Source organism: Pseudorasbora parva, chromosome 21 (genome assembly GCF_024679245.1).
Source record: "Pseudorasbora parva isolate DD20220531a chromosome 21, ASM2467924v1, whole genome shotgun sequence".
Classification (NCBI taxonomy): domain Eukaryota; kingdom Metazoa; phylum Chordata; class Actinopteri; order Cypriniformes; family Gobionidae; genus Pseudorasbora; species Pseudorasbora parva.
In genome coordinates this window covers 270,645-297,500 of record NC_090192.1, presented here as the reverse complement: position 1 = coordinate 297,500, position 26,856 = coordinate 270,645, and the positions used below count along the sequence as shown (strand labels likewise).

At 41.9% G+C, this 26,856-nt stretch overlaps 1 protein-coding gene across 13 annotated transcripts in view; it reads right to left on the bottom strand.

The window, feature by feature from the left end:
• shisa6 (shisa family member 6) overlaps nt 1-26,856 on the bottom strand; it is a 163,530-nt gene that overhangs the window by 62,091 nt on the left and 74,583 nt on the right. For all 13 annotated transcript variants that reach the window (XM_067430729.1, XM_067430735.1, XM_067430728.1 and 10 more), the window contains one exon: nt 20,489-20,587. In XM_067430729.1, coding sequence (XP_067286830.1) covers nt 20,489-20,587 — 99 coding nt within the window. The remainder of the gene's footprint in view (nt 1-20,488; nt 20,588-26,856) is intronic.

Genomic DNA, 26,856 nt, shown 5'->3' with positions numbered 1-26,856 from the left:
TGAACTACACCTGAACTGCATCTGAACAACACCTGAACTGCATCTGAACAACACCTGAACAACATCTGAACTGCATCTGAACAACACCTGAACAACACCTGAACTGCATCTGAACAACACCTGAACACCTGAACAACATCTGAACAACCTCTGAATAACATCTGAACAACATCTGAACTACACCTGAACAACATCTGAACAACCTCTGAATAACATCTGAACAACATCTGAACTACACCTGAACAACACCTGAACAACATCTGAACTTCACCTGAACAACATCTGAACTACACCTGAACAACACCTGAACAACACCTGAACAACACCTGAACTACACCTGAACAACATCTGAACTACACCTGAACAACACCTGAACAACATCTGAACTACACCTGAACAACATCTGAACTACACCTGAACAACATCTGAACTACACCTGAACAACACCTGAACAACACCTGAACAACATCTGAACTACACCTGAACAACATCTGAACTACACCTGAACAACACCTGAACAACACCTGAACAACACCTGAACTACACCTGAACAACACCTGAACAACATCTGAACTACACCTGAACAACACCTGAACAACACCTGAACAACATCTGAACTACACCTGAACAACACCTGAACAACACCTGAACAACATCTGAACTACACCTGAACTACACCTGAACAACACCTGAACAACATCTGAACTACACCTGAACAACACCTGAACAACATCTGAACTACACCTGAACAACACCTGAACAACATCTGAACTACACCTGAACAACATCTGAACTACACCTGAACAACATCTGAACTACACCTGAACAACATCTGAACTACACCTGAACAACATCTGAACAACATCTGAACAACACCTGAACACATTCTGAACAACATCTGAACAACACCTGAACAACACCGGAACACCTGAACACATTCTGAACAACATCTGAACTACACCTGAACAACACCTGAACACATTCTGAACAACATCTGAACAACATCTGAACTACACCTGAACAACACCTGAACAACACCTGAACACATTCTGAACAACATCTGAACAACATCTGAACTACACCTGAACAACACCTGAACAACATCTGAACTACACCTGAACAACATCTGAACTACACCTGAACAACATCTGAACTACACCTGAACAACATCTGAACTACACCTGAACAACACCTGAACAACACCTGAACAACACCTGAACAACACCTGAACAACATCTGAACTACACCTGAACAACATCTGAACAACACCTGAACAACATCTGAACTACACCTGAACAACATCTGAACTACACCTGAACAACATCTGAACTACACCTGAACAACACATATTATATGTATAAACCTTTTACCAAATAATTTGGTCTCTAAAATTGCTAGACTTGAAGCTCAAATTGAGCTGCTAAATGTTTTATTGTCATCTCAGAGCATTTTTCCCACGATGAAGCTTAACCTTTCCAATAATACCTAAATTATGATGGTTAAAATATGTGAATAAAAGACAATAAAAATGTGCAAAGTGTGGAGCGGAACAGAAACATGAATGGGATTCTTCTTCATTATGAGATCAGGACAGTTTCACCCTGAGATGTTTTCCTTTAGTTGAGATATTAAAAACATGCTGATCAGAAAAAGAGCTGTTTCAAAGAACTTGAATATATTTTGATATAACTCTACACAGAGACAACCATCACTATTACAGCGACAGAAACCTGTGAACCTGCATTGTAGTTCTGATCCCAGATCGGCTCTTCCTGCCTCCGTCTTCAGCTTCATATGAATAATAGATTACAGAGCTAAAGTTTGCCTCGCAGGTGTGGAGCGAGATTATCATCTGTGCTTCTGAGAAATCAAGAGCTCCATTAGGCGTGAGGAGGTTAACGTCTGACTGAGGCTTATTCAATCTGGAATGAGCTCATTAAAGGGTCATGACACCCCAAAACACTTTGTTTGAGATGTAAACAGAGATGTATGGCTGCACATCACTAAGGGTACTCATTAATGTTGTTCATACGTGGAAAAAAGCTATTTTTGAACTTTCCAGAGCACAGAGCAATTTCTGTCTTCCGGTTTGAAAAGCTGAGTCGGAGCAACGTGACGAATGCTGACGTCAGCGTGTGCTTTCGGCCCGAGTATGGGCTGCTGGGGACATGCTGACGGCGACCGCTCCGAGCGATTCTCCATATATATATTCATGACCTAAAGCTCATTCAGGCCAATCACTGCGCTGCAGTACGCATACAAGATCATTTAGTTAATATGCATGAGACAGTCACTTCTGTCAGGCTCGTCTTCCATCGTTATTGTATGTTAGGGAAGTTTTGAAAGCACCGTGCAGAAGTGAGCACACACACACACACACACACACACACACACACACACACTTGTCTTTGGTGTTGTAATTCATGCTTCTTCTTTCATCTCTACAGTATTCCTGAAGGCGTTGTTGGTGGAGGAGCAGATCCACACAATGACATTACAGTCCATTTTACAGAGAGAGGGAGAAAGTCATCTTTAAATATGAACCGACACAATTTATAATTCAATTTGTGGCATCGGGAAGTGAGGGCAGTGTTACCGCATTACCATAATACAATAAAAGAGACGAATGATCAAGCCATAATTTATTGTCTGTCATATTGAATATTCTGCTTTTTTTAAAAACTATATGTGGCTTTATAGCCTGACAGTGACAGCGCTATCTATACAGAGATAAAGATCGTACTGAAGCACTCAGGGCTGTGTGTGTGAGTGTGTGTGCAAGATTGGAAGGTTTAGGGGCTGTGTGTGTGTGTGCGTGTGCGTGTGTGTGTGTGTGTGTGTGTGTGTGTGTTGGGTAGGTTTAGGGGCAGTGTAAGGGGATAGTAAATACGGTTTGTACAGTATAAAAACCATTACGCCTATCGAGAGTCCCCATATGACACAAAAACAAACAAGAGCTGACTTGAGTTAATTCCGGACCTGCGTCCACGATATCAAGTGCGACGGGCCAGTGTGTGTGTGTGTGTGTGTGTGTGTGTGTGTGTGTGTGTGTGTGTGTGTGTGTGTGTGTGTGTATACACTAGATCTTAAAGAACAGGTTTGCTACTGTATGAAGCTGTACAACATAAGAGGAGAAGAAAAGGCAGCTGATGTAAATGGCTGATGTGTCCTGCTATGAATAAACCATATGTCACCAATTCATCTGAGGAGATACACAATCAAGCTCTTCATTATGAGCTATTTACTGAGTACAAGGAAGCATCTTATCAAATGGAGAAATTAATCAGTATGGCACAGTGTGACATATTCATTTCCATTACGTGTGAATAATCTGCCGGTATGAAGCATCTGGCTGGAGTTCAATGGCATGCGGAGAGGCTTCGTCTCAACAACAGCAACACCGATCCCAGAAACCGATCCTGGAAACCGATCCCAGAAACCAATCCCGGAAACCGATCATGAAAACCGATCTCGGAAACAACCGATACCGGAAACAACCGATACCGGAAACAACCGATGCCGGAAACAACCGATACCGGAAACAAACGATCCCAGAAACCAATCACAAAAACCGAACCCAGAAACAACCGATCCCGGAAACAAACGATACCGGAAACAAACGATCCCAGAAACCAATCACAACAACCGAACCCAGAAACAACCGATCCCGGAAACAACCGATCCCAGAAACCAATCCCAGAAACCAATCCGAGAAATCGATCCCAGAAACCAATCCCAGAAACCAATCCCAGAAACCAATCCCAGAAACCAATCCCAGAAACCGATCATGAAAACCGATCCTGGAAACCAATCCCGGAAACCGATCCCGGAAACCGATCCCAGAAACCGATCCCAGAAACCAATCCCAGAAACCAATCCCAGAAACTGATCATGAAAACCGATCCTGGAAACCGATTCCGGAAACCGATCCCGGAAACCGATCCCAGAAACCAATCCCAGAAACCAATCCCAGAAACCGATCATGAAAACCGATCCTGGAAACCAATCCCGGAAACCGATCCCAGAAACCAATCCCAGAAACCGATCCCAGAAACCGATCCCAGAAACCAATCCCAGAAACCGATCATGAAAACCGATCCTGGAAACCGATCCCGGAAACCGATCCCAGAAACCAATCCCAGAAACCGATCCCAGAAACCGATCTCGGAAACCGATCCCAGAAACCGATCTCGGAAACCGATCCCGGAAACCGATCCTAGAAACCAATCCCAGAAACCGATCCCGGAAACCAATCCCGGAAACCGATCATGAAAACCGATCCCGGAAACCAATCCCGGAAACCGATCATGAAAACCGATCCCGGAAACCAATCCCGGAAACCGATCCCGGAAACCAATCCCGGAAACCAATCCCGGAAAAACCAATCCCGGAAAAACCAATCCCGGAAACCGATCCCGGAAATAACCCCAAACAAAATAAAACAAAATGACTAAATAAGAAGATTATTTTTTGCCGTTTAAAAGCTGATTTCCATAGAAGTGAACTTTAATTGAAGACGAGAGAAAGGTTCAAAATATGAGTCAGAGCCGAGGCAACACAATCCCCTGCTGGCCTTCAAGAGGACGGATCCGATCTATCAGGACCTGCCGATTATAAAACATAATTTCCACTGGTGAAAAGTTGAATAACTCTGACTTCATCAGGGTTTACATGAGCTCCATTTCTTCGATCATGGATGATCGTATGAGCTCATGGCGTTCTGGTGTTCTGGTGTTCTGGCGTTCTGATGTTCTGGTGTTCTGGTGTTTTGATGTTCTGGCGTTCTGGCGTTCTGGCGTTCTGGCGTTCTGCCGTTCTGCCGTTCTGGCGTTCTGGTGTTCTGTCGTTCTGGTGTTCTGGCGTTCTGCCGTTCTGGTGTTCTGGTGTTCTGGTGTTTTGATGTTCTGGCGTTCTGGCGTTCTGCCGTTCTGCCGTTCTGGCGTTCTGCCCTTCTGGCGTTCTGCCCTTCTGGCGTTCTGCCGTTCTGCCGTTCTGCCGTTCTGGCGTTCTGGCGTTCTGCCGTTCTGGTGTTCTGCCGTTCTGGCGTTCTGCCCTTCTGGCGTTCTGCCCTTCTGGCGTTCTGGTGTTCTGGCGTTCTGGCGTTCTGCTGTTCTGGCGTTCTGGCGTTCTGGCGTTCTGCCGTTCTGCCGTTCTGCCGTTCTGGTGTTCTGGCGTTCTGGCGTTCTGGTGTTCTGGCGTTCTGATGTTCTGGCGTTCTGCCGTTCTGCCGTTCTGGTGTTCTGCCCTTCTGCCGTTCTGGTGTTCTGGCGTTCTGGTGTTCTGGCGTTCTGGTGTTCTGGCGTTCTGGCGTTCTGGTGTTCTGATGTTCTGCCGTTCTGCCGTTCTGGTGTTCTGCCCTTCTGCCGTTCTGGTGTTCTGGCGTTCTGCCGTTCTGGTGTTCTGGCGTTCTGGCGTTCTGGCGTTCTGGTGTTCTGATGTTCTGCCGTTCTGCCGTTCTGCCCTTCTGCCGTTCTGGTGTTCTGGCGTTCTGGCGTTCTGCCGTTCTGGTGTTCTGCCCTTCTGCCGTTCTGGCGTTCTGGCGTTCTGGTGTTCTGGCGTTCTGGTGTTCTGGCGTTCTGGCGTTCTGGCGTTCTGGTGTTCTGATGTTCTGCCGTTCTGCCGTTCTGGTGTTCTGCCCTTCTGCCCTTCTGCCGTTCTGGCGTTCTGGCGTTCTGCCGTTCTGCCGTTCTGGTGTTCTGGCGTTCTGGCGTTCTGGCGTTCTGGTGTTCTGGCGTTCTGATGTTCTGGCGTTCTGCCGTTCTGCCGTTCTGATGTTCTGCCGTTCTGGCGTTCTGGTGTTCTGGCGTTCTGGTGTTCTGGCGTTCTGGCGTTCTGGCGTTCTGGTGTTCTGATGTTCTGCCGTTCTGCCGTTCTGGTGTTCTGCCCTTCTGCCGTTCTGGTGTTCTGGCGTTCTGGCGTTCTGGCGTTCTGGCGTTCTGGTGTTCTGATGTTCTGCCCTTCTGCCGTTCTGGTGTTCTGGCGTTCTGGCGTTCTGGCGTTCTGGCGTTCTGGCATTCTGGTGTTCTGGCGTTCTGGTGTTCTGCCGTTCTGCCGTTCTGCCCTTCTGCCGTTCTGGTGTTCTGGCGTTCTGGCGTTCTGGTGTTTTGATGTTCTGCCGTTCTGCCGTTCTGCCGTTCTGGTGTTCTGCCCTTCTGCCGTTCTGGTGTTCTGATGTTCTGCCGTTCTGCCGTTCTGCCGTTCTGCCGTTCTGCCGTTCTGCCGTTCTGGTGTTCTGGTGTTCTGCCGTTCTGGCGTTCTGGTGTTCTGATGTTCTGCCGTTCTGGTGTTCTGCTGTTCTGGCGTTCTGCCGTTCTGGTGTTCTGCCGTTCTGGCGTTCTGGTGTTCTGCCGTTCTGGTGTTCTGATGTTCTGGTGTTCTGCCGTTCTGGCGTTCTGGTGTTCTGATGTTCTGCCGTTCTGGTGTTCTGCTGTTCTGGCGTTCTGCCGTTCTGGTGTTCTGCCGTTCTGCCGTTCTGGCGTTCTGCCGTTCTGGTGTTCTGCCGTTCTGGCGTTCTGCCGTTCTGGTGTTCTGCCGTTCTGGCGTTCTGCTGTTCTGGCGTTCTGCCGTTCTGGTGTTCTGCCGTTCTGGCGTTCTGGTGTTCTGCCGTTCTGCCGTTCTGGTGTTCTGCCGTTCTGGCGTTCTGCCGTTCTGGTGTTCTGCCGTTCTGCCGTTCTGCCGTTTTGTGCCGTTATTATTCTCCCAGATGTTGAGGAGTTGTTTAGGTTGGGATGCTGGCATGAGGAATGCTCAGCTTTAGCTTTTCTGACTGCAACCGTACCTGCGTTGCACAGTCAGCTTAAATCAAGGCAATCTTAAATTAAATCTGTTATCCTATTTTTTATGCTCATGAAGCTTATTTGATCAAAGAGGATAAATCCGTGCATGATTCCGACCCTTCCGGTACCTTTCAGGGGGAGCGTGTTCACGGACTAAAGCAGGAAAACTAGCAGAACAGATCTCAAGGTCAGGGATTCAATTCATTTGTTCCCACTCCACATGATGCTCTGAGAAGGGTTTCGGGTCATTATGTGTGGTTTGGTTTGAGGTATTTTTTGTTTTTCTGAACATTGCGATCAATCAGTCAGGATTATAGTTTATAGAATTAAATAAGACCTCATTAATTAATGTTATTTGTATATTTAGTTGAATAACTCTGATCATAATGTTAGTGTCCCCAACTGAGCAAGCCAAGCCAAAGGCGACCAAAGGAACCGAAACTCCATCAGGGCATGATGGAGAAAAATAAACCTTAGAGAAACCAGACTCAGTTCTCCTCTGGCCTATTAACACACAGCGGAGGATTATTATTCTGGACACCGCACAGGTCAGAGGTCAGATTAGAGCAGAATATTCGAGAGTTCTGGGGATCACGCAAGAGACGGGTTTACTGAGGACGGGGCGTCGATCACACAAGAGTGTGAGGATTTGAAGGATCGATGGCACACTGATGTCATTCTCGAATATGGATGCGGTTGAATATTTGTGCGGAACGTTTGTAAAAATCAAATAAGTTCTGCTTCTTCTCGGCGTATGACATCATCGCGTCAGAAAGGTCATGTGACGTAGGTGGAAGTGCCGAAAAACTCCATCTCAGGTTCTCCTCCAACTTTAAAATCGTCCACCGTCGTTGTTTCACTTTATTTGTGTAAAGGCGTTTGGTTTAGTCTTTGCGCGTTCGTTTTAACACTGGTTCGGCACTTCCACCTGCGTCATGTGACCTTTCCGGCGTGATGATGTCATACGCCGTGAAGAAGAACGAAACCGAAGTCGAGCGTTTGAGGTTATAAAAGGGTATAAATGTTTATTAGTGTAGCAAATATGTTGCAAGGTTTATTTTTCTCCATCATGCCCTGATGGAGTTTCGGTTCCTTTGGTCGCCTTTGGCTTGGCTTGCTCAGTTGGGGACACTAACATTATGATCAGAGTTATTCAACTAAATATACAAATAACATTAATGAATGAGGTCTTATTTAATTCTATAAACTATAATCCTGATCTGCCAGCATTGTCTCTCTCTGATAAATTAAAATAAGCTGATAACATCACTGTTTACTCCAGAACGACTGTACAGCCAAATCTAATTCTGCTGCAGTATTGTCCTGTTTAACACTGAAGCTGCTCTGACACAATCGGCGCTGGAGAAGAGCGATAGAAATAAAGATGACTGATTGATTGATTGATTGATTGATTGATTGATTGATTGATTGATTGATTGATTGATTGGTTGATTGGTTGATTGATTGATTGATTGAAATGTGTGATGGCTTGTCAGGATCAGACTCTATTCCTCTGGGATCATCAGAGTCTCCAAAGCCATTATGAGGAGAAAAATCCTGAAATGTTTTCCTCAAAAAACGTCTTTTTATTCCGACTGAAGAAAGAAAGACAAGAAGATCTTGGATGTCTTGGGGGTGAGTAAATGATCCGGACATTTTCATTTTGAAGTGAACTAATCCTTTACGGATAAACGGATAAAATATGGGATAATAAGGGATAATAAAAGTCTTAGCATGTTTTTTGCCGTCAGATACAGAATTTTGCTGCCCAGTTTATAGAAAATAAAGCAGCATCTCTTTCCTTCATTCCCACACTGCAAAAACTCTCTTCTAACTCAGTCATGCTGTCTCGTTTCCAGTCTAAATATCTCACAATTCTTAAATCAAGATGCATTTACTAGATCAGTAAAACGACATGAGATATGTGTTCTTGTTTTCTGAGGAAAAATATCAAAATAAAATTTTGCTTAAAACAGGCAAAATGATCTGCCAATGGGGTGAGAGAATCTTATTTCTGATCGAAATCGTGTTTCTTGTTTCCGTCCCAAACAGAAATAAGATTATTTTCCTCAAGACAACATTACTAAATAAGAAGAGCATTTGTTGTGGTGTTAAGGAGGGACAAGAGAAGAAATAGAGGAGGGAGAGTTAGATGTTTTTATTATTTTCTTTATTTTTAATGGTAAGATTCAGTACTCACGGAAGAGATGAGTTATGAGCTTTTGAATGAAGTGAGAGATTCTGCACTCTTAGAAGAAAAGCTTCTATCAGCGCTGCATATTTGGAACTCCTAAAAGTTTCTATATTGAACCCTTTTTAAGAGCCAAACGGGTTCTTTCTTGTCATTATTGGAGTTTAACACCAAAGAACATTTTATGCTAAAAAGATTTAAAAAAAAACATTTAGAGTCAACTTCAAATAACCTTATGTTACTAAAAAGGTCCTATAATGACAAGAAAGAACCCGTACTTTCAAAATACTACATAAGAAGAGCATTTTTTGTTAGTGTCGTCTTTCCTCTGCTGAGCTGAAATATGGCTTTCTCTGAGCTCGGGGAATAGGGAGCTCAGGGACGGCTGCGCTGATATTTACAGACTCTGCTGTTTATGGAGACGGTGGGAGGCCTTTCCTGTTTGTTGTCACATTAATGAATTTTCTGGTCAGGATTCACCTGATGTTCATCACTAGACTCTCCTCGATCTCACACAAACTCCAGCAGAAATCTGCAAAGTTTACTTCCAGCCGTGTTTGATTAGGACTGAGCTCAGCTCTGCAGGACACATCATTTATCCGGCTCAATCACAGCCAATCAGAAGACAGCCAATCAGAGTCCTCGTGGGCGGGGCTATCCAGCATGAAGCCATCAAGACTCCTTCATCACATCACACTGCAGACAATGCTCCTCTTACTCAGTACTTTTGTCTTGTTTCTAGTCTAAACATTCTTAAAACAAGAAACATTTACTAGACAAGCAAAAGTAATCGTCTTGTTTTGGGGAAAAATAACTCAAATAAGATAAATAATCTGCCAATGGGGTGAGAAAAATGGCAGATTTTTCAGCTATTTTTAAGCAAAAACTCACCCAATCTTCCAAAACCAGTCAAAAACTTCTACTTGTCTGGTAAATGTTTCTTAATGTAAGAATTTTTAGATGTTTTGACTAGAAACAAGACAAAAATACGGAGTAAGAAGAGCATTTTTTGCAGTGATGACCATCTGCTCTGGATCCGGGATAAACCTCGGGATAAACCTCGGGATAAACCTCGGGATAAACCTCGGGATAAACCTCGGGATAAACCTCGGGATAAACAGAGAGACTAACATTAGCGTAGATGCCGCTCTTCTTATGATGTAACGAGTACATCAGGTGTTATGGGAAGTGTTCCCGGTTCCGGCCGACCTCGTTAATGCAGCCTAACAATCAGTCAACTGATCTGAATAATGAGAGTTAATAATGTTCTGTGTGTATGCCATAGTAAAGAGATGTGTTTTTAGTCTAGATTTAAACTGACAGAGTGTGTCTGCTTCCCGAACAATGCTAGGAAGACTGTTCCAGAGTTTAGGAGCTAAATAGGAAAAGGACTATTCTAGGTATTATCAGCCAAGCAGGGTCGACAGGATCTTGTTTCTCTCATTTTTATTTTCCCAGTTAATGTGTTTACCTCCGTCTGTATAATTGCACATTCCTCGCCGCTATTAGAAAAGCATTGGTGTTGTGGCTTGCAGTGTTTGTGCACCATTTCCATAACATCATAAACTGCAATCAGGCATCAGTCGGGCTGATCTAATGTTGCTTATATGCGTGAAGGAGGTGTGTGTGTGTGTGTGTGTGTGTGTGTGTGTGTGTGTGTGTGTGTGTGTGTGTGTGTGTGTGTGTGTGTGTGTGTGTGTGTGTGTGTGTGTGTGTGTGTGTGTGTGTGTTAATAACTTTCCAGCCACGGATAAATCACTTAAAATCCAATCCTTACACCCACCAGTTGTTGTGCTATCATGTCAATCAAAGCTAAGCCTGTATTTACAGACTGCACAAAATGCTCTTCTTATTTAGTATTTTTGTCTTGTTTCCAGTCTAAATATCTCACAATTCTTAACTCAAGATGCATTTACTAGATATTACGATATTTAAGACATTAAGACATAAGACATTTTTTCTTGTTTTGTTGAAAATAAAATCTAAATGAAGTGAGTTTTTGCTTAAAACAGGCAAAATGATCTGCCAATGGGGTATTTAGATATTTAGACTGGAAACAAGAAAAAAACACTAAATAAGAAGAGCATGTTTTGCCGTGCGTATAATCATTCCCCAATAATCGCGGATCGTAGGAGCGGCTCAAGCCTGATTAGACCAGACTAAACCAGTGTCCGTGTAAACTGTGGTCTGAACTTAAAAATGTTAAAATGGGTCGTTTAAATTCTATCGGATTTGGAGGCTGTCAATCAAAGCAACATATTTCAAACTGATATGCAAATCATCAATATTTACCATATCATGGCAGAAACACCAATGGGCTCTGGGCTCATTTGAATATCAGTCGGACGGACTGGCTCTGGAATGGACATTTCAAAAGATCGTTTTGAAGGAGAATTTCACATTACTTTGTAAATTTATTTTGCCTGTTAATATGTGATAAATAAATGAAAATAATCAACAGCATTAATGTTAAAAAGACTTTGCACTGAAGTTAAGAGTGCACTCGTTCAGACTCGATTGATGTAAATGTCTTTTGTTCCGTGTGTAAGCGAGTGAGACGGATACAATTACAGTCTTTAAAAACTTCACTACACTGCTGTTGCTATAGTGGTAGAAAGAAAAAACAGAAATAACAATAATAAATATTGGTTCTATATCTCTGTTATCGGCACACACATGCAAATAATTGGTAATAAAAAAGATCTATAATTGTAAGTACTCAACTGAACCAAATATATAACACTGGCCTAGTGGTTTTTGGATATTTTACTGCAAAGATTTACATAATGCACCTTTAATGAGTTTCTTCAAGAGAGGTATAGCACACACTGCAATAAATGCTCTTCTTCCTCAGTCAATCTGTCTCGTTTCCAGTCTAAATATCTCACAATTCTTACATCAAGATGCATTTACTAGATCAGTGAATCAATCGATCAATGACTGAGGTCAAAGTGTGTCAGATGGAGCGTCACTGACTGGCTTAAACCATGATGGCATAATGTGCATTTATACAACTATAATACAATAATGCGGCGACATAAAGAAGGACATTTACTTTCGAAAACAAATACTATATATATATTTAAATAAAGTGCAGCAAACCGACAGTACAGTTGTTGAATTCCCAAAGCGATTGGGTCAGTGTGCGACCACTTCTCTCCCCAGCTCATGGAGGCTCCATTGAAGATGACATGAGGACTCGCATATTAACAAGTGTGTGTGAAGTGTGTGTGTCTTTGGGGAACTGCTCTATATTCAAGCCGAACAGAACCAAAGGTCAGAGCCTTGAAAACCAATCATATCCGTCGCTCTCCAGGAACGAGCCGTGGGAATCAACAGGGACTTCGGGATGCATATGGATATGAATAATTATTAGCACTGCATTGATTGAGTAGCACTGCAGAGAGAAGCTTTTCTGGTCATATATCTGTGCTGTTTTTCTCTGTGACAAAACTATACACTGCAAAAACGCTCTTCTTAGTATTTTTGTCTTGTTTATAGTCAAAATATCTAAAACAAATCTTACATTAAGAAACATTTACTAGATAAGTATGAGTACAAGTTATTGTCTTGTTTTGGCAGATATTTCACTTATTTTAAGAAAAAATGCTTCATTTTGAGTTATTTTTCCCCAAAACAAGGCAATTACTTTTGCTTGTCTAGTAAATACTTCTTGCTTTAAGAGTTTTTAGATGTTTGGACTCGAAACAAGACACAAATACTGAGGAAGAAGAGCATCTTTTGCAGCGTAGTGACCACGTCTGCCAAAACCACGGAAAGGAGAAGCTTGAGCTTAATATAAATGTAAGTCATAGTTTACAGGAAATGATAACAGGAACTCGAGAAACATTGGGAATTAATCTTTGCGTTCACACTTGTAGTCCGGTTCGCGTTTCTACGCAACATTTGATAAGCGAGGCTCCAGAGACGAAGATTATCCCTGAAAACTAATCATAGGAGATTACCTGGTAAGAAACCTGGTGGCCTTAAAATTGAGTTCATTGAAATAAAATAAAAAAAAATGAGTTAAAACAATGAACATTTTTGAGAATCGACCACCTTTATTTAAATATTATAGGATTAATTAAAGGATTGTGTAAGCATATTGGGTAATTGTGTGTTTTGTGATAACAGTGAAATATGCCAAATTGTGCTATATGCATTTATCACAATTTTAATCTGGTTCAGATACAATAATATTGAGTTTCTGTTCATTAAACCAAATTCCTTCATTGTATCAACTCAAATTTTTAATTTCAATAAACACAATTTTTTTAAGGCAAGGTAACTTACTTTTTAAAGTTAAACCAACAATATTTTTTAAAGTGTAGTCGTGTTTTTGCATACGTGTCAAATCAGTCATCTTTATTTCTATCGCTCTTCTCCAGCGCCGATTGTGTCAGAGCAGCTTCAGTGTTAAACAGGACAATACTGCAGCAGAATTAGATTTGGCTGTACAGTCGTTCTGGAGTAAACAGTGATGTTATCAGCTTATTTTAATTTATCAGAGAGAGACAATGCTGGCAGATCAGTATTATAGTTTATAGAATTAAATAAGACCTCATTCATTAATGTTATTTGTATATTTAGTTGAATAACTTTGATCATAATGTTAGTGTCCCCAACTGAGCAAGCCAAGCCAAAGCCGACAGTGGCAAATATTGATTGTGGTAACGTATTCCTTTAACGCAACATAAATCCTATTATGATGAAAGAGCTTCCTAACCTGAACTCTTCCTCAACTGGCTCATATTATGCACAAACACACACGATGAACTCTTGACCGCGCACTCGTGTTCTCGACCAGCCTTTTAATCACCATGGTGAGTCTTTAAACCTGACTATTCTGGAGCGCTGAGAATGAGATGCAGAGGAGAACTGGTAGCATGGCAACAATCAGAGAGACCGAGCAAAAATAGAGCCATTTATCAAGCAGGATAGCATTCCTCGACACGGCCCATCCGATACACACGGCGTATCGAGACGGAGGAAAGCCATCGGTCTTACAGCAGACGTGTGTACGGTTTGGCTGGAAGGAATCAAACTTATTTAATATGGATAAACGAGACACTAAAAGCACGTCCGACAGCCTCGTCTCCATCATGGCGAGATGTAACACCTATCCCTTTAACTTTAGTTTAAGTATTACACGTACTAAGGGACCACACAGACCAATTTTGCTCATGAGTCAGATGTATTAAAGGGTTAATTCACCCAAAAATGAAATGTCTGTCATTAACTCCTCTCCCTAATGTCGCTCCACACCCGTAAGACCTCCGCTCATCTTCACACACAGTTTAAGATATTTTAGATTTAGTCCGAGAGCGTATGCAAGTGTATGCACACTATACTGTGATCAATGATTCGGATCGCCAATGTCTCGTGATTTCAGCAGTTTGACACGCGATCCGAATCATGAATCGATTCACTGAGTCATAACCGTTTGAATCTTTATCTGAGGATTGAACACAAACGCGGAAGAGAAGCCAATGCTGAATAAAGTCGTAGTTTTTGTTATTTTTGGACCCAAATGTATTTTGGATGCTTCAAGAGACTCTAATTAACCCACTGATGTCTCATATGGACTACTGTGATGATGTTTTTATTCCCTTTCTGGACATGGACAGTATAGTGTGCATACACTTGCATACGCTCTCGGACTAAATATAAAATATCTTAAACTGTGTGTGAAGATGAGCGGAGGTCTGACGGGTGTGGAGCGACATTAGGGGGAGGAGTTAATGACAGACATTTCATTTTTATAAGGCGGTATAATGACATGGAACACACAGATTTAACATGATACTAACCCTTACTGGGAAACAGAGAACAATAAACAGTCCAGCTCCCCAAATCACAGTCTTCCACTTAGGATCGGCTAGGCCATACACTTTCCTCAGTCTTTGGTCAATTTAATTATAATTTGAGAAGACATTACTTAAAGGTCAGGATGATTCCCCCACCAAATTCAGCTGGAAGAGAAGGCCTCAATGTTTGAAACAGATTTAGTCGAACAGCTGAAATCAATTCTATCTGTTCCATCTTCTCAGTCGTATAATCCACCAAGTACTCCAAAGGTGTCCAGAACCCAAACCCTCTTTAGAAACATTCAAACAAACACACCAACAAGCCATAGCCAAACTGCAAACAATAATAGGTAAAGATTGGTAAAAAACTAAAAAAATTACAATTTCTTACAGATGAGCTTAGAACTATAAGGTTCCTCAACCTCAACCTCCATGAAGTTAGAAGATCAACTTCCTATTGTTTCTCCTTCTCTGTTCCCTTAAGTAGGTAAATCCTAGCAGTGTTTTAACCAGAGCGCCCTCTAACGCTCAGGTGAATAATAGCACTGCTGCACTGAGAAGCTATTAGTGACAGGAAAACTGTTACAGAGTTAAACATCCTTCCCCAGTCCATGCATCGTTAAAGCCCTCTATACGCAAGCCCACGCCTAAATATGCATTAAACATTACTCAGAAAGTTAATATTAGTGATCAACCGATATATCGGTTGCCCGATATTTTCTAGACATGTAATCATTTTCCCATAATCGGTTATCGGTTTCGTAATATCGGATTCAGCGATAAATGGCACCATCTTGTGGATGCTTTGAGAATCATGTTTAAAGGTAAAATAACCTGCAATCCCTTCATTAATAAACTTTATTTAACATTACATAACATAGAAACAGCGCTCTGTCAGGTATGGCATAATTCTAGACCGACACAAACATTATTAATAATTCTGATGAGATGGACTCTCTTCACTGAAAAAAACAAAAACAAAAAAACAAAATGCTCTTCTTATTTAGTATTTTTTTTTCTTTCTTTTTTCTTGTTTCCAGTCCAAATATCTAAACATTCTTAAATCAAAATGCATTTACTAGATCAGTAATAAAAAAATCTTGTTTTCTGGGGAAAAATATTAAAATGAGTTTTTGCTTAAAACAGGCAAAATGATCTGCCAATGGGGTGAGAAAAATAATCTGATTTCTGATTGAAATGAAACAAGAAACGATTATTTTTCGCACTGCATTTTATGCAAAAACTCTACTGATCTAGTAAATGCATCTTGATTTAAGATTTTTTTGATATTTAGACTGGAAACAAGACAACAATACTGAGTAAGAAGAGCATTTTTTGCAGTGCATTCACTTTTTTTCCTGACAATGTTTGCATATTCAAGAGAATATTCACTCTTTAGTCAATTAAACAACAGATAAACTTTTAAAACTGTAGCTTAACACTAATGCTTATATTAATGGGGTGTTAGACTCAACTCTCCTTTATTAATGTTCTCCATTATGTTCAACATTTTACTACAAATAATCGGTATCGGTTATAAAAAAATCAATATCGGTCGATCACTAGTAAATATGGTGATTTGCCAAATGCCGATAAGAAAGCATTGCAATCATGGCCGTCTGTTTTGCAGCAGCCGTCTGAGGAATGAAAGAGTTTTTGTCCTGTTCTGAAAGCATTCGCCCGAGGCAGCATCAGACCCTTTCTGCTCATGTTTCACTAACACAAAAATAGCCATGACGAGACGGCTGAATAGGCCATTGTGAAAAGGGCACTAAAGACACGTTACCCACAAACACACACGTCTCCAGCAGGTCGGACGGGGGGGAATAAATGGATTTTAGGTCAATGCATTGTTCTGGAGGAAATGAAATGGCATGCCTAATGGAGATTGTCCTCGTAGTTATTTTGGTCAGTTTTTCTGGTTAAGAGATACGCAATGAGAACTCTTGAAATATGCCGGTGTGTGTGTGTGTGTGTGTGTGTGTGTGTGTGTGTGTGTCTCCCTCCGCTAAAGAGACGCCATTAGCGTGATCAGGTTTACTCCAGCGATTGGCTCATTGTTCCCGCAGGAATATTAATGCAGAAGTGACACATGTGGAAGGGTGAGCAGAGCCCTGCGTGTGGGATGAAGAAAGGCTCAACTCACCGCCGGATATTAGATGAAGCTTAAAGATTTATGATTTACGATTTATGATTTACGATTTATGATTTATGATTTATGATTTATGTACGTGTTAAAAATCACAGAGCTGGTGCAAACCTTCCACATTCTGCTCCTGGAGCGTGAGTCACGTCAGACTGCAGATGCTGAGCGGAGGACACACACACACACAGTCTCACACACAGTCACACACACACGCACACACCCTTCACATGAGCAGGACACACACACACACACCTTCACATGAGCAGGACACACACACACACACACCTTCACATGAGCAGGACACACACACACACACCTTCACATGAGCAGGACACACACACACACACCTTCACATGAGCAGGACACACACACACACACCCTTCACATGAGCAGGACACACACACACACACCTTCACATGAGCAGGACACACACACACACACCCTTCACATGAGCAGGACACACACACACACACCTTCACATGAGCAGGACACACACACACACACACCTTCACATGAGCAGGACACACACACACACACCTTCACATGAGCAGGACACACACACACACACACCTTCACATGAGCAGGACACACACACACACACCTTCACATGAGCAGGACACACACACACACACCTTCACATGAGCAGGACACACACACACACACCTTCACATGAGCAGGTCTGGTGCTCACCAAATCTGTGTTAATCTGATCCCTAAATGTTATATTTAAATAAACATGAAAATGACATTTTATTGGAATATCAATTCAAAAGCAGTTGTAAACTCTGAACACACACTCTACAGGCCGATGTCAGCTCGCTAGGGGTTAAAAAAGAAAGCACACAAGAGTTTTTACTGACACATTTTGCTTTACATGTACACGGCTGTTCAAAAGATGTGTCATGTTTTTGAGAGAGTCTCTTCTGCTCATGAATCTGATCATAACTCAGTAAAGCAGTGTAATATTCCTCCTGTGTGAATATACAGTAAAGTGTGAATTATTCCTGTGATCAGAGCTGAGTTTATCATCATTCCTCCAGTCTTCAGTCACATGATCCTTCACTAATCATTCTCATTCTCATCAGATTTAAACATTTAGGGCTTTAAATGTGCATTAACCCTTAAATGCATACCTTGGGTTGTTAGCGACCCGGGACGTTATTCACTACCCTCCTCCTCCTCCTCTTCCTCATTCATTTCTTACAGTTACCTTCTTAATATTCCTCAATCAATCCATTTTAAACAATATAACAAGAAAAACATATTAGAATTATAATTGAAAGCCTGTTTTTCCACTAGTTTTTTTTGTCAAAATTATACAGGGTCGCTAATGACCCGAGGTGTGTAAGAGTACGATTATTTTTTCTGCACAGTAATAAATGAACAAAACAGGTGTAATTCCCCTTAATTCCACAAGGTGGCGATGTCTGATATGCAATGATGAAGTGACGTGTTACTCATAGTTACCTCAGAAAGAAAACGAAACTATAATAATTATAATGTGCTAAACGTGAAATGTCTCAGTGATTTACAGCAGAGAGCAGGTACTCAACACAATCAGATATTAGAGTCAATGTCACTGATGATGGATCTGCTGAAGAAGCTGCCAGTCAGCAAAATATTGATTTTAAAGACCCTGAAAATGAGTTTTGAGAATATGTGTGAGATGGCGAATATGAGCAGAAGCTGAATGTAAACGAGCTCGAATGATGATGAAGGGATAAAACATCTGCTCAAACTGAACAAGCTCCAAAGGGAATGGAATAGGCTTTATTTTATTCTTCTGTAACTGTTCCTCTAACATCAGGAGGTTTATATTATCGCGACAGGTCTAACATCTATCCCGTTAGATATCGATCCGGGCCGCTAAAGGTCGGGATGTGGGGATGATTGGCGAAATAGTCACGCATTTAAGTTTTGAAACCAGGGATGGCAGGTGGAGCGGATTATGGAAAACACGGATCAGTGGAGCGGATCCAGCCGCTGTGTCCACGCAAAGCTCATGGATGGTTAGGAACTACACAAACTACTCGACATTAAACATCAAATTCACTTCTCTTTGACATGTAAGAGGTCACTGTACTATAAAACATACTGTACACTGCAATAAATGCTCTTCTAACTCAGTCAATCTGTCTCGTTTCCAGTCCAAATATCTAACAACTCTTAAATCAAGATGCGTTCACTAGATCAGGAAAACCACATGAGATATGTTTCCTTGTTTTCTTCAAAATCAAATCTAAATGAAGAGAGTTTTTGCTGAAATCAGGCAAAATGATCTGCCGAAGGGGTGAGAAAAATAACCTTATTTCTGATTGAAATCTTGCTTCTTGTTTAATTTTGATATTTTTCCCCAGAAAACAAGAAAAAATATCTCATGTCGTTTTACTGATCTAGTAAATGCTTCTTGATTTAAGAGTTGTTAGATATTTAGACTGGAAACGAGACAACATGACTGAGTTAGAAGAGTGTTTATTGCAGTGTGTGCTATAAAACATACAGTACACTTCAGAAAAACAGATTTTATTGAACCCAAGCTACCGAAGCAACTCTTCCGGGTTTTTATGAGGTCATGGGGATGCATATATTTATCAGAATGACTGAACCCATGACCTGATGCCTGGACACAGTCTCAGTGGAGCGTTATTGGCCTTTGCGCTTCATTTCTCGGAGGATTTCTTAATTACAGAGAAAAACGTGACCTGAGAGTGTGTATTATTGACCGTACCGGAAGTGAAGCGCGTGAAGGCTGTTGGGTATAGCGTTGCATTCAAGGTACAGAATGATATAAATACGGCTCGATTTCTCACACAAACTGATCATTTTGCGTCTTCAGACATCAGTGTGTCGTCACGAGCAGCAGGGTGTGTGTGTGTGTGTTGTCTAAGCGTGTGTTTGTTTTGCTCTCCTAGAATTGTTCCCCATTCACATCATTATATGACCGACACACAGCAGCGGTTGAGGTAAAAATCTTCATTTGTGTTCTCCTGAAGAAACACACACACCTACACTGCAAAAAAATGCTCTTCTTACTCAGTATTTTTGTCTCGTTTCTAGTCCAAACATCTAAACATTCCTCAAACAAGAAGTATTTACTAGACAAGCAAAAGTAATTGTCTTGTTTTGGTAAAAATAACTTAAAATAAGATAAATAATCTGCCAATCACCCCATTGGCAGATTATTTATCTTATTTTAAGCAAAAACTCTCTTCATTTTGAGTTATTTTCCCCAAAACAAGACAATTACTGTTACTTGTCTAGTAAATGTTTCTTAATGTAAGAATTGTTTTATATTTTGACGAGAAACGAGACAGGAATACTGAGTAAGAAGAGCATTCTTTGCAGTGTAGATGCCCTGGGGTCAGCAGATAAACATCACATTTTTATTTTTGGGTGAACTATCGCTTTAAAAAGCATTTAACGACCCTTTATATTCTGGCTTATCGAAGAGTCAGAGATTGAGATTCAGTGCACTGTGAACTCCCCGCCAGTGAGAAACCAAATGTTAAAGTGATGCTTGCTCCATGTTTTGAGTCATTAATCAGCGATAATAGCCATAATATCGTTACCTTTGGCGTGGCTCCGGCCCAGCGTGACGAAGCCGGAGGAGATGAAGTTGTGCAGGTCATGTCCGCCTCCGCGAGAGCTTTCCTTCGAATAATGCGCTCCTATAAAACACACAGAGAGATCGCACATGTAGAAGACTTCAGGAACTACAGGGAAAGTCACCTTGTCCACACAACACCGCTCTTAGATTTATTCCTGACGTCCTAATTATCAGTGAAATAACATAACCTTGAGCTCCATCTGTGGGTTACGTCAGCAGATCTGCACTGTAAAAACATCCAACTCACAAAAACTTAGGCTGATGATTGTGTTTCAGTTAACTGGACAATTAAACGCACAAAACATTGGCTTAACCAGAAATAAGTTGTTTCAACAATTGTTAGACAAACCTAATAATACTTGTAAATTCGATCTGCAATTGCAAAGTAACAAGCATACGCTGCACTAAATGCTCTTCTTACTCAGTGTTTCTGTCTTGTTTCGAGTCCAAACATCTAAAAACTCTTAAAACAAGAAGTATTTACTAGACAAGCAAAAGTAATTGTCTTGTTTTGGGAAAAAATAACTCTAGCTTTTTAGTTTTTCCTTAAAATAAGATAATCTGCCAATGGGGTGAGAAAAATAATCTTAATTCAAACAGAAAACAAGAAGAATAAATAAGAAAAGCAAGTTGAACCACAACACAATGATTCAATTCTTATTCAGCAGCCAGAGAAACTCTAACATTAAAAACTGCCCAACACTGATCTCCATGATGGTGACGTCAAAAATACAAAATCATTCAACACGAAATCACAACGAAAACCCCTGATATAAACTCCGTCAGCTGAACAAAAGATGTTCGGTTGGGAGACGTGCGACCGAACTCAGGTAATGAACTGCTTTGTGTAAAAGTGAAGTGAACTCAATAACGCGGGCAGAAAGGCGCCGTACCGCTTTACGTTATGCCAACTTTTCTCTTTTACAGTGATGTGTTTCTGGAACTCGCCTCTCTCGCCTCTAATATGAACAAACATCATCTTCTGTACAACACAAAGGATGTTTTTGAAAACCGACAGTGCAATATTAAAGCCTGACGTATGCAATAAAAACTGCACATGTGTCTTATGGGATCATATTTGATCCATCCGGCTTTTATGGCTCATATAGTCTGATATAATGAGGGCAGATATGGAGAGGCATTTTGCTGCAGATGCAGATGTTTATATGAAATGTTGATGCTTGTAATGTAAATCAAGGAGATCTTTAAGCCAGTAAAGCAGAAAATGGGCAAAGAGGCGGGACGTGGGCGGAGCTTAGGTGACTAACAGACAGCAGACAAACGGCTATCCACCTGTCAATCAAAGTGGCCACGCCCTTAATTATGCAGAACTTTAAGGCTTTATATAATGTAAACGAATGAGTTATAAAATAATTAACCCCCTCACAGTCGTCATGAAGGGTAAGACCAAAACCACAAGTTGTCTCAGACTGTAAACGTGTTTTTCTGCTGTAAAGTCTGCATTTTAACACGAGCTAAATGAGGTTCTGCTCCTTCTGGAGCCCCCAGTGGCCAGTCGATGAACTGCAGCTTAAATTACTTCCGTATTCAACAGAAACTGGGGGAGGTTTCCGTTTATTTATGCCACCCTACAGCGGCTGTTTTAGACACAACGTTGCCAACGTTGCCGTTTGCTGCTTTCCGTGGGTCTCTCATTAAAGATGAACTAGAGACTTGTGCTTTCTGTGTCCCGTATATGTGGAAGTTATATCTGCAATTTATCAGCGGCCCAATGAACTGCAAAAAATGCTCTTCTTACTCAGTATTTTTGTCTTGTTTCTTGTCCAAACATCTAAAACAAGAAGTATTTACTAGAAAAGCAAAAGTAATTGTCTCGTTTGGGGGAAAAATAACTCAAAATGAAGAGAGTTTTTGCTTAAAATAAGATAAATAATCTGCCAATGGGGTGAGAAAAATAATCTTAATTCAAACAGAAAACAAGATTATTTAAGACAATAAATTTTACTAGTCTAGTAAATGTTTCTTAATGTAAGATTTGTTTGATATTTTGACTAGAAACGAGACAAAAATACTAAGAAAGGCATTTTTTGAAAAGATGAAGGCGAGTTTGATTCCTCATGATGCCTCTCCATAGCTAAATGAGAAGAGCAGGGCTGGAGAATGAAAAGGTTGAGCTGTAGGAAGATAAAATGTTGTTTACAGCGACTCAGATTCTCCCACTGAGAGCCTCAGAGACGCGTTTGCTTCGCATCGCTGGGAACAGTCGGACCAACAGAAAACAACACCACGGAAAGAGCAAGATCTCACACAGTCCTGTGGATCAAATAACTCAACATGAACACAATAAAGCCACATTAAACTTCTTTAACTCAAACCCCATGAAGCCCACAGCCCGTCTCCGCACAGGTGAGCCGCCGAGCCCACAATTCATTATGCCGCGCCGCTTCCGACTATGAAGCTGAATTTAACAGGCTGTTATTTTGCCCCCCTAAGGAAATCCCCGAAAGTGCTCAACCTTGCCATAAGGGCGAGAATCGGAGATGCAGTTTAAATGAGAGCCGCAAACCATTAGCCAGAGTCCTCGACGCGGAGACACGCCTTCACTGCACAAATGCTCTTCTTCCTCAGTCATTCGGTCTCGTTTCTAGTCTAAATAATATCTAACAATTCTTAAATCAAGATGCATTTACTAGATCAGTAAAATGGCTTGTTTTCTGGGGGAAAATATCTAAATGAAGAGAGTTTTTGCTTAAAATAAGATAAATAATCTGCCAATGGGGTGAGAATAATAATCTTGTTTTCTGTTTGTTTCGATGTTTGGACTAGAAACAAGACAAAAGTAAAAAGAGTAAGAAGAGCATTCTTTGCAGTGCCGCTCGGATTTTAATTACCAAGAGTAGCGACGAGGAGCCCATAAGTTCACAAATGTGTAGCGCTGTATCATTATGAAATTGCCCATTGGCGCTCCACATCTTAATTAAACCTAATTACATAATAGTTTAATAAGCCAGACAAATTTTATGCATGCAATGCTGATCTCTTAAAGCAATATTTGAGCAAATACACAGAAACGCCGACAGAAACACATTCTGTTTACTCCTTTCTTTATTTGAGGAGAAGGGCTGTGTTATTATTATTATTGTTCAGGGATATTTCTAATCCGATATTTTCTGCATGCATGTTTCTTTAGTCCGTGTGCATGGCATTATATTACAGCATTCTGCATGGTTTCATGAAGAGGATCCCGTTGTGTTTCATATAAAAACTCTAATTATGGTGATAAAGATTATTTTGGACTGAAGTCTGTCCTCAGTGAAGGCTCTTGGTCATCAGGGCGTGTGAACATGCATCTTCTCTTTGAGTTGATTCAGTAGATGCTCTCAGAACACAGAAATCCATTACACACGCTTTGCCGTGGCTGGCCCTTAATGTTGGGACAGGACCGGGAAACAACTGGCCTGAGAATGTTGGACTCTATCATGGCTGACAACACATCCCAGCTCGGCCTGATGCGGATTAATCGCTCTTATGCTCAGCCTTCGGGGTGTTTGGGGTATGCTCATGTGTTTGAGTTGGCCATGTTCTCTGCCATGCACTTCCTGGTCTTGTCATGTGACTCCATGCCCTCATGTTTTCATTGGTTAATTGTCTCGTCAGTGTAAACAGGTGTCCCTCGTCCAGCCATTAGTCCATGTGTATTTAAGCCCTCATGTTTGCTCTGTGCCTTGGTGAGACAGCTCCAGGTCTAGGTCCGGGTCCAGGTCTAAGTTTAGTTATAGTTCCAGGTCCAGGTCCGTGTCCGTGTCACCTGCGACTAATTAGAATATTATTTTTGTATTACTTGGCCTGCTAAGTAATATTCTGTAGAGGCGTGTTTTGCCACACAATGCGACCACGATTGTTTTCTGGGCCTGGTGTCTATAAAAGCTTTTCTTTGACTGAATGAGCAATGAAGTTTTCAGCTCTGAAATGTACAGGATAATCTTATATCACCATGACCTTTTATATATCAAAAGCTCAAAGGGAAGTTGATTTCTCAATTCATCCCCCTTTAATAAAAGCTGCACTTGTGTTCTGAAAACTTGCCTGCAGTGATAATGTTAGAGAGCCATGTGCGATAGAAGAGTACACGCTTTCCCAACACATAAACAACACGCCTGTTACTGAGCACCAGGCTCGCTTTCTGACTCGCTTCCTCTCTGTGTAATTCCAATCCTAACTCCGCTGCCATGACAACATAACGACTGAAACCCCCAAACAACCGTGAAAATGAGGAGCTCAACTTTACAGCTCAAACGACACACAGAAGAATGATGCAAGGGCTGTTTTATGATCATCACTACCACATTTCTGTGCTTGAATCCTCAGAAAATTGGCCTCACTGTAGCCCAACATTTTGCCACAAACTTTATCTTTGTGTTGTGGAGACCATCGTCGTGCCACAGATGCTGTCAAATCTGTTTTCCTGACCTCCGTTGCCATATCGACCCTGATCCCAGGTCAGGGGTCAAGTGCTCTCAGTCTGCACCGCGAGGTCACTGTGTAATGAGGGTAAGGAAAACATGCAGTATAAATCTCCCTTAAAGTGCATTATAAGGGATTTCAGGAGCTATGGATCTTCTGGACGGATTGGTGTTCGCCATAAATCTCCTTGGGTTTGGTGTTGTTGCCATATGAGTGACATTTATCTCCCTTGAGTCAAAACTGTGTGATGATAACTCATTAGAACGCCCAATAAAGTCCCCCTGACCTTGAATATAATGAAGCGCAGCCTTCAATCCCAACATGAGGAGAGGCTGCGGATCTCTCATCTCTGATTGACTCCCATTTAAACATCGGCTAAAGCCCGCCCTGATGATCTCATTGGTCAGTTTCTGTTGATCATCTTTCTGTCATCGGCTAAAGCCCGCCCTGATGATCTCATTGGTCAGTTTCTGTTGATCATCTGTCCGTCATCGCCTAAAGCCCGCCCTGATGATCTCATTGGTCAGTTTCTGTTGATCATCTGTCCATCATCGGCTAAAGCCCGCCCTGATGATCTCATTGGTCAGTTTCTGTTGATCATCTGTCCGTCATCGGCTAAAGCCCGCCCTGATGATCTCATTGGTCAGTTTCTGTGGATCATCTGTCCGTCATCGGCTAAAGCCCGCCCTGATGATCTCATTGGTCAGTTTCTGTTGATCATCTGTCCATCATCGGCTAAAGCCCGCCCTGATGATCTCATTGGTCAGTTTCTGTTGATCATCTGTCCATCATCAGCTAAAGCCCGCCCTGATGATCTCATTGGTCAGTTTCTGTTGATCATCTGTCCGTCATCGGCTAAAGCCCGCCCTGATGATCTCATTGGTCAGTTTCTGTTGATCATCTGTCCATCATCAGCTAAAGCCCGCCCTGATGACCTCATTGGTCAGTTTCTGTTGATCATCTGTCCATCATCGGCTAAAGCCCGCCCTGATGATCTCATTGGTCAGTTTCTGTTGATCATCTGTCCATCATCGGCTAAAGCCCGCCCTGATGATCTCATTGGTCAGTTTCTGTTGATCATCTGTCCGTCATCGGCTAAAGCCCGCCCTGATGATCTCATTGGTCAGTTACTGTTGATCATCTGTCAGTCATCAGCTAAAGCCCGCCCTGATGACCTCATTGGTCAGTTTCTGTTGATCATCTGTCCATCATCGGCTAAAGCCCGCCCTGATGATCTCATTGGTCAGTTTCTGTTGATCATCTGTCCATCATCAGCTAAAGCCCGCCCTGATGATCTCATTGGTCAGTTTCTGTTGATCATCTGTTCATCATCGTCTAAAGCCCGCCCTGATGATCTCATTGGTCAGTTTCTGTTGATCATCTGTCCATCATCAGCTAAAGCCCGCCCTGATGATCTCATTGGTCAGTTTCTGTCGATCATCTGTCCATCATTGGCTAAAGCCCGCCCTGATGATCTCATTGGTCAGTTTCTGTGGATCATCTGTCCGTCATCGCCTAAAGCCCGCCCTGATGATCTCATTGGTCAGTTTCTGTTGATCATCTGTCCGTCATCGGCTAAAGCCCGCCCTGATGATCTCATTGGTCAGTTTCTGTGGATCATCTGTCCGTCATCGGCTAAAGCCCGCCCTGATGATCTCATTGGTCAGTTTCTGTTGATCATCTGTCAGTCATCGGCTAAAGCCCGCCCTGATGATCTCATTGGTCAGTTTCTGTTGATCATCTGTCCGTCATCGGCTAAAGCCCGCCCTGATGATCTCATTGGTCAGTTTCTGTGGATCATCTGTCCGTCATCGGCTAAAGCCCGCCCTGATGATCTCATTGGTCAGTTTCTGTTGATCATCTGTCCATCATCGGCTAAAGCCCGCCCTGATGATCTCATTGGTC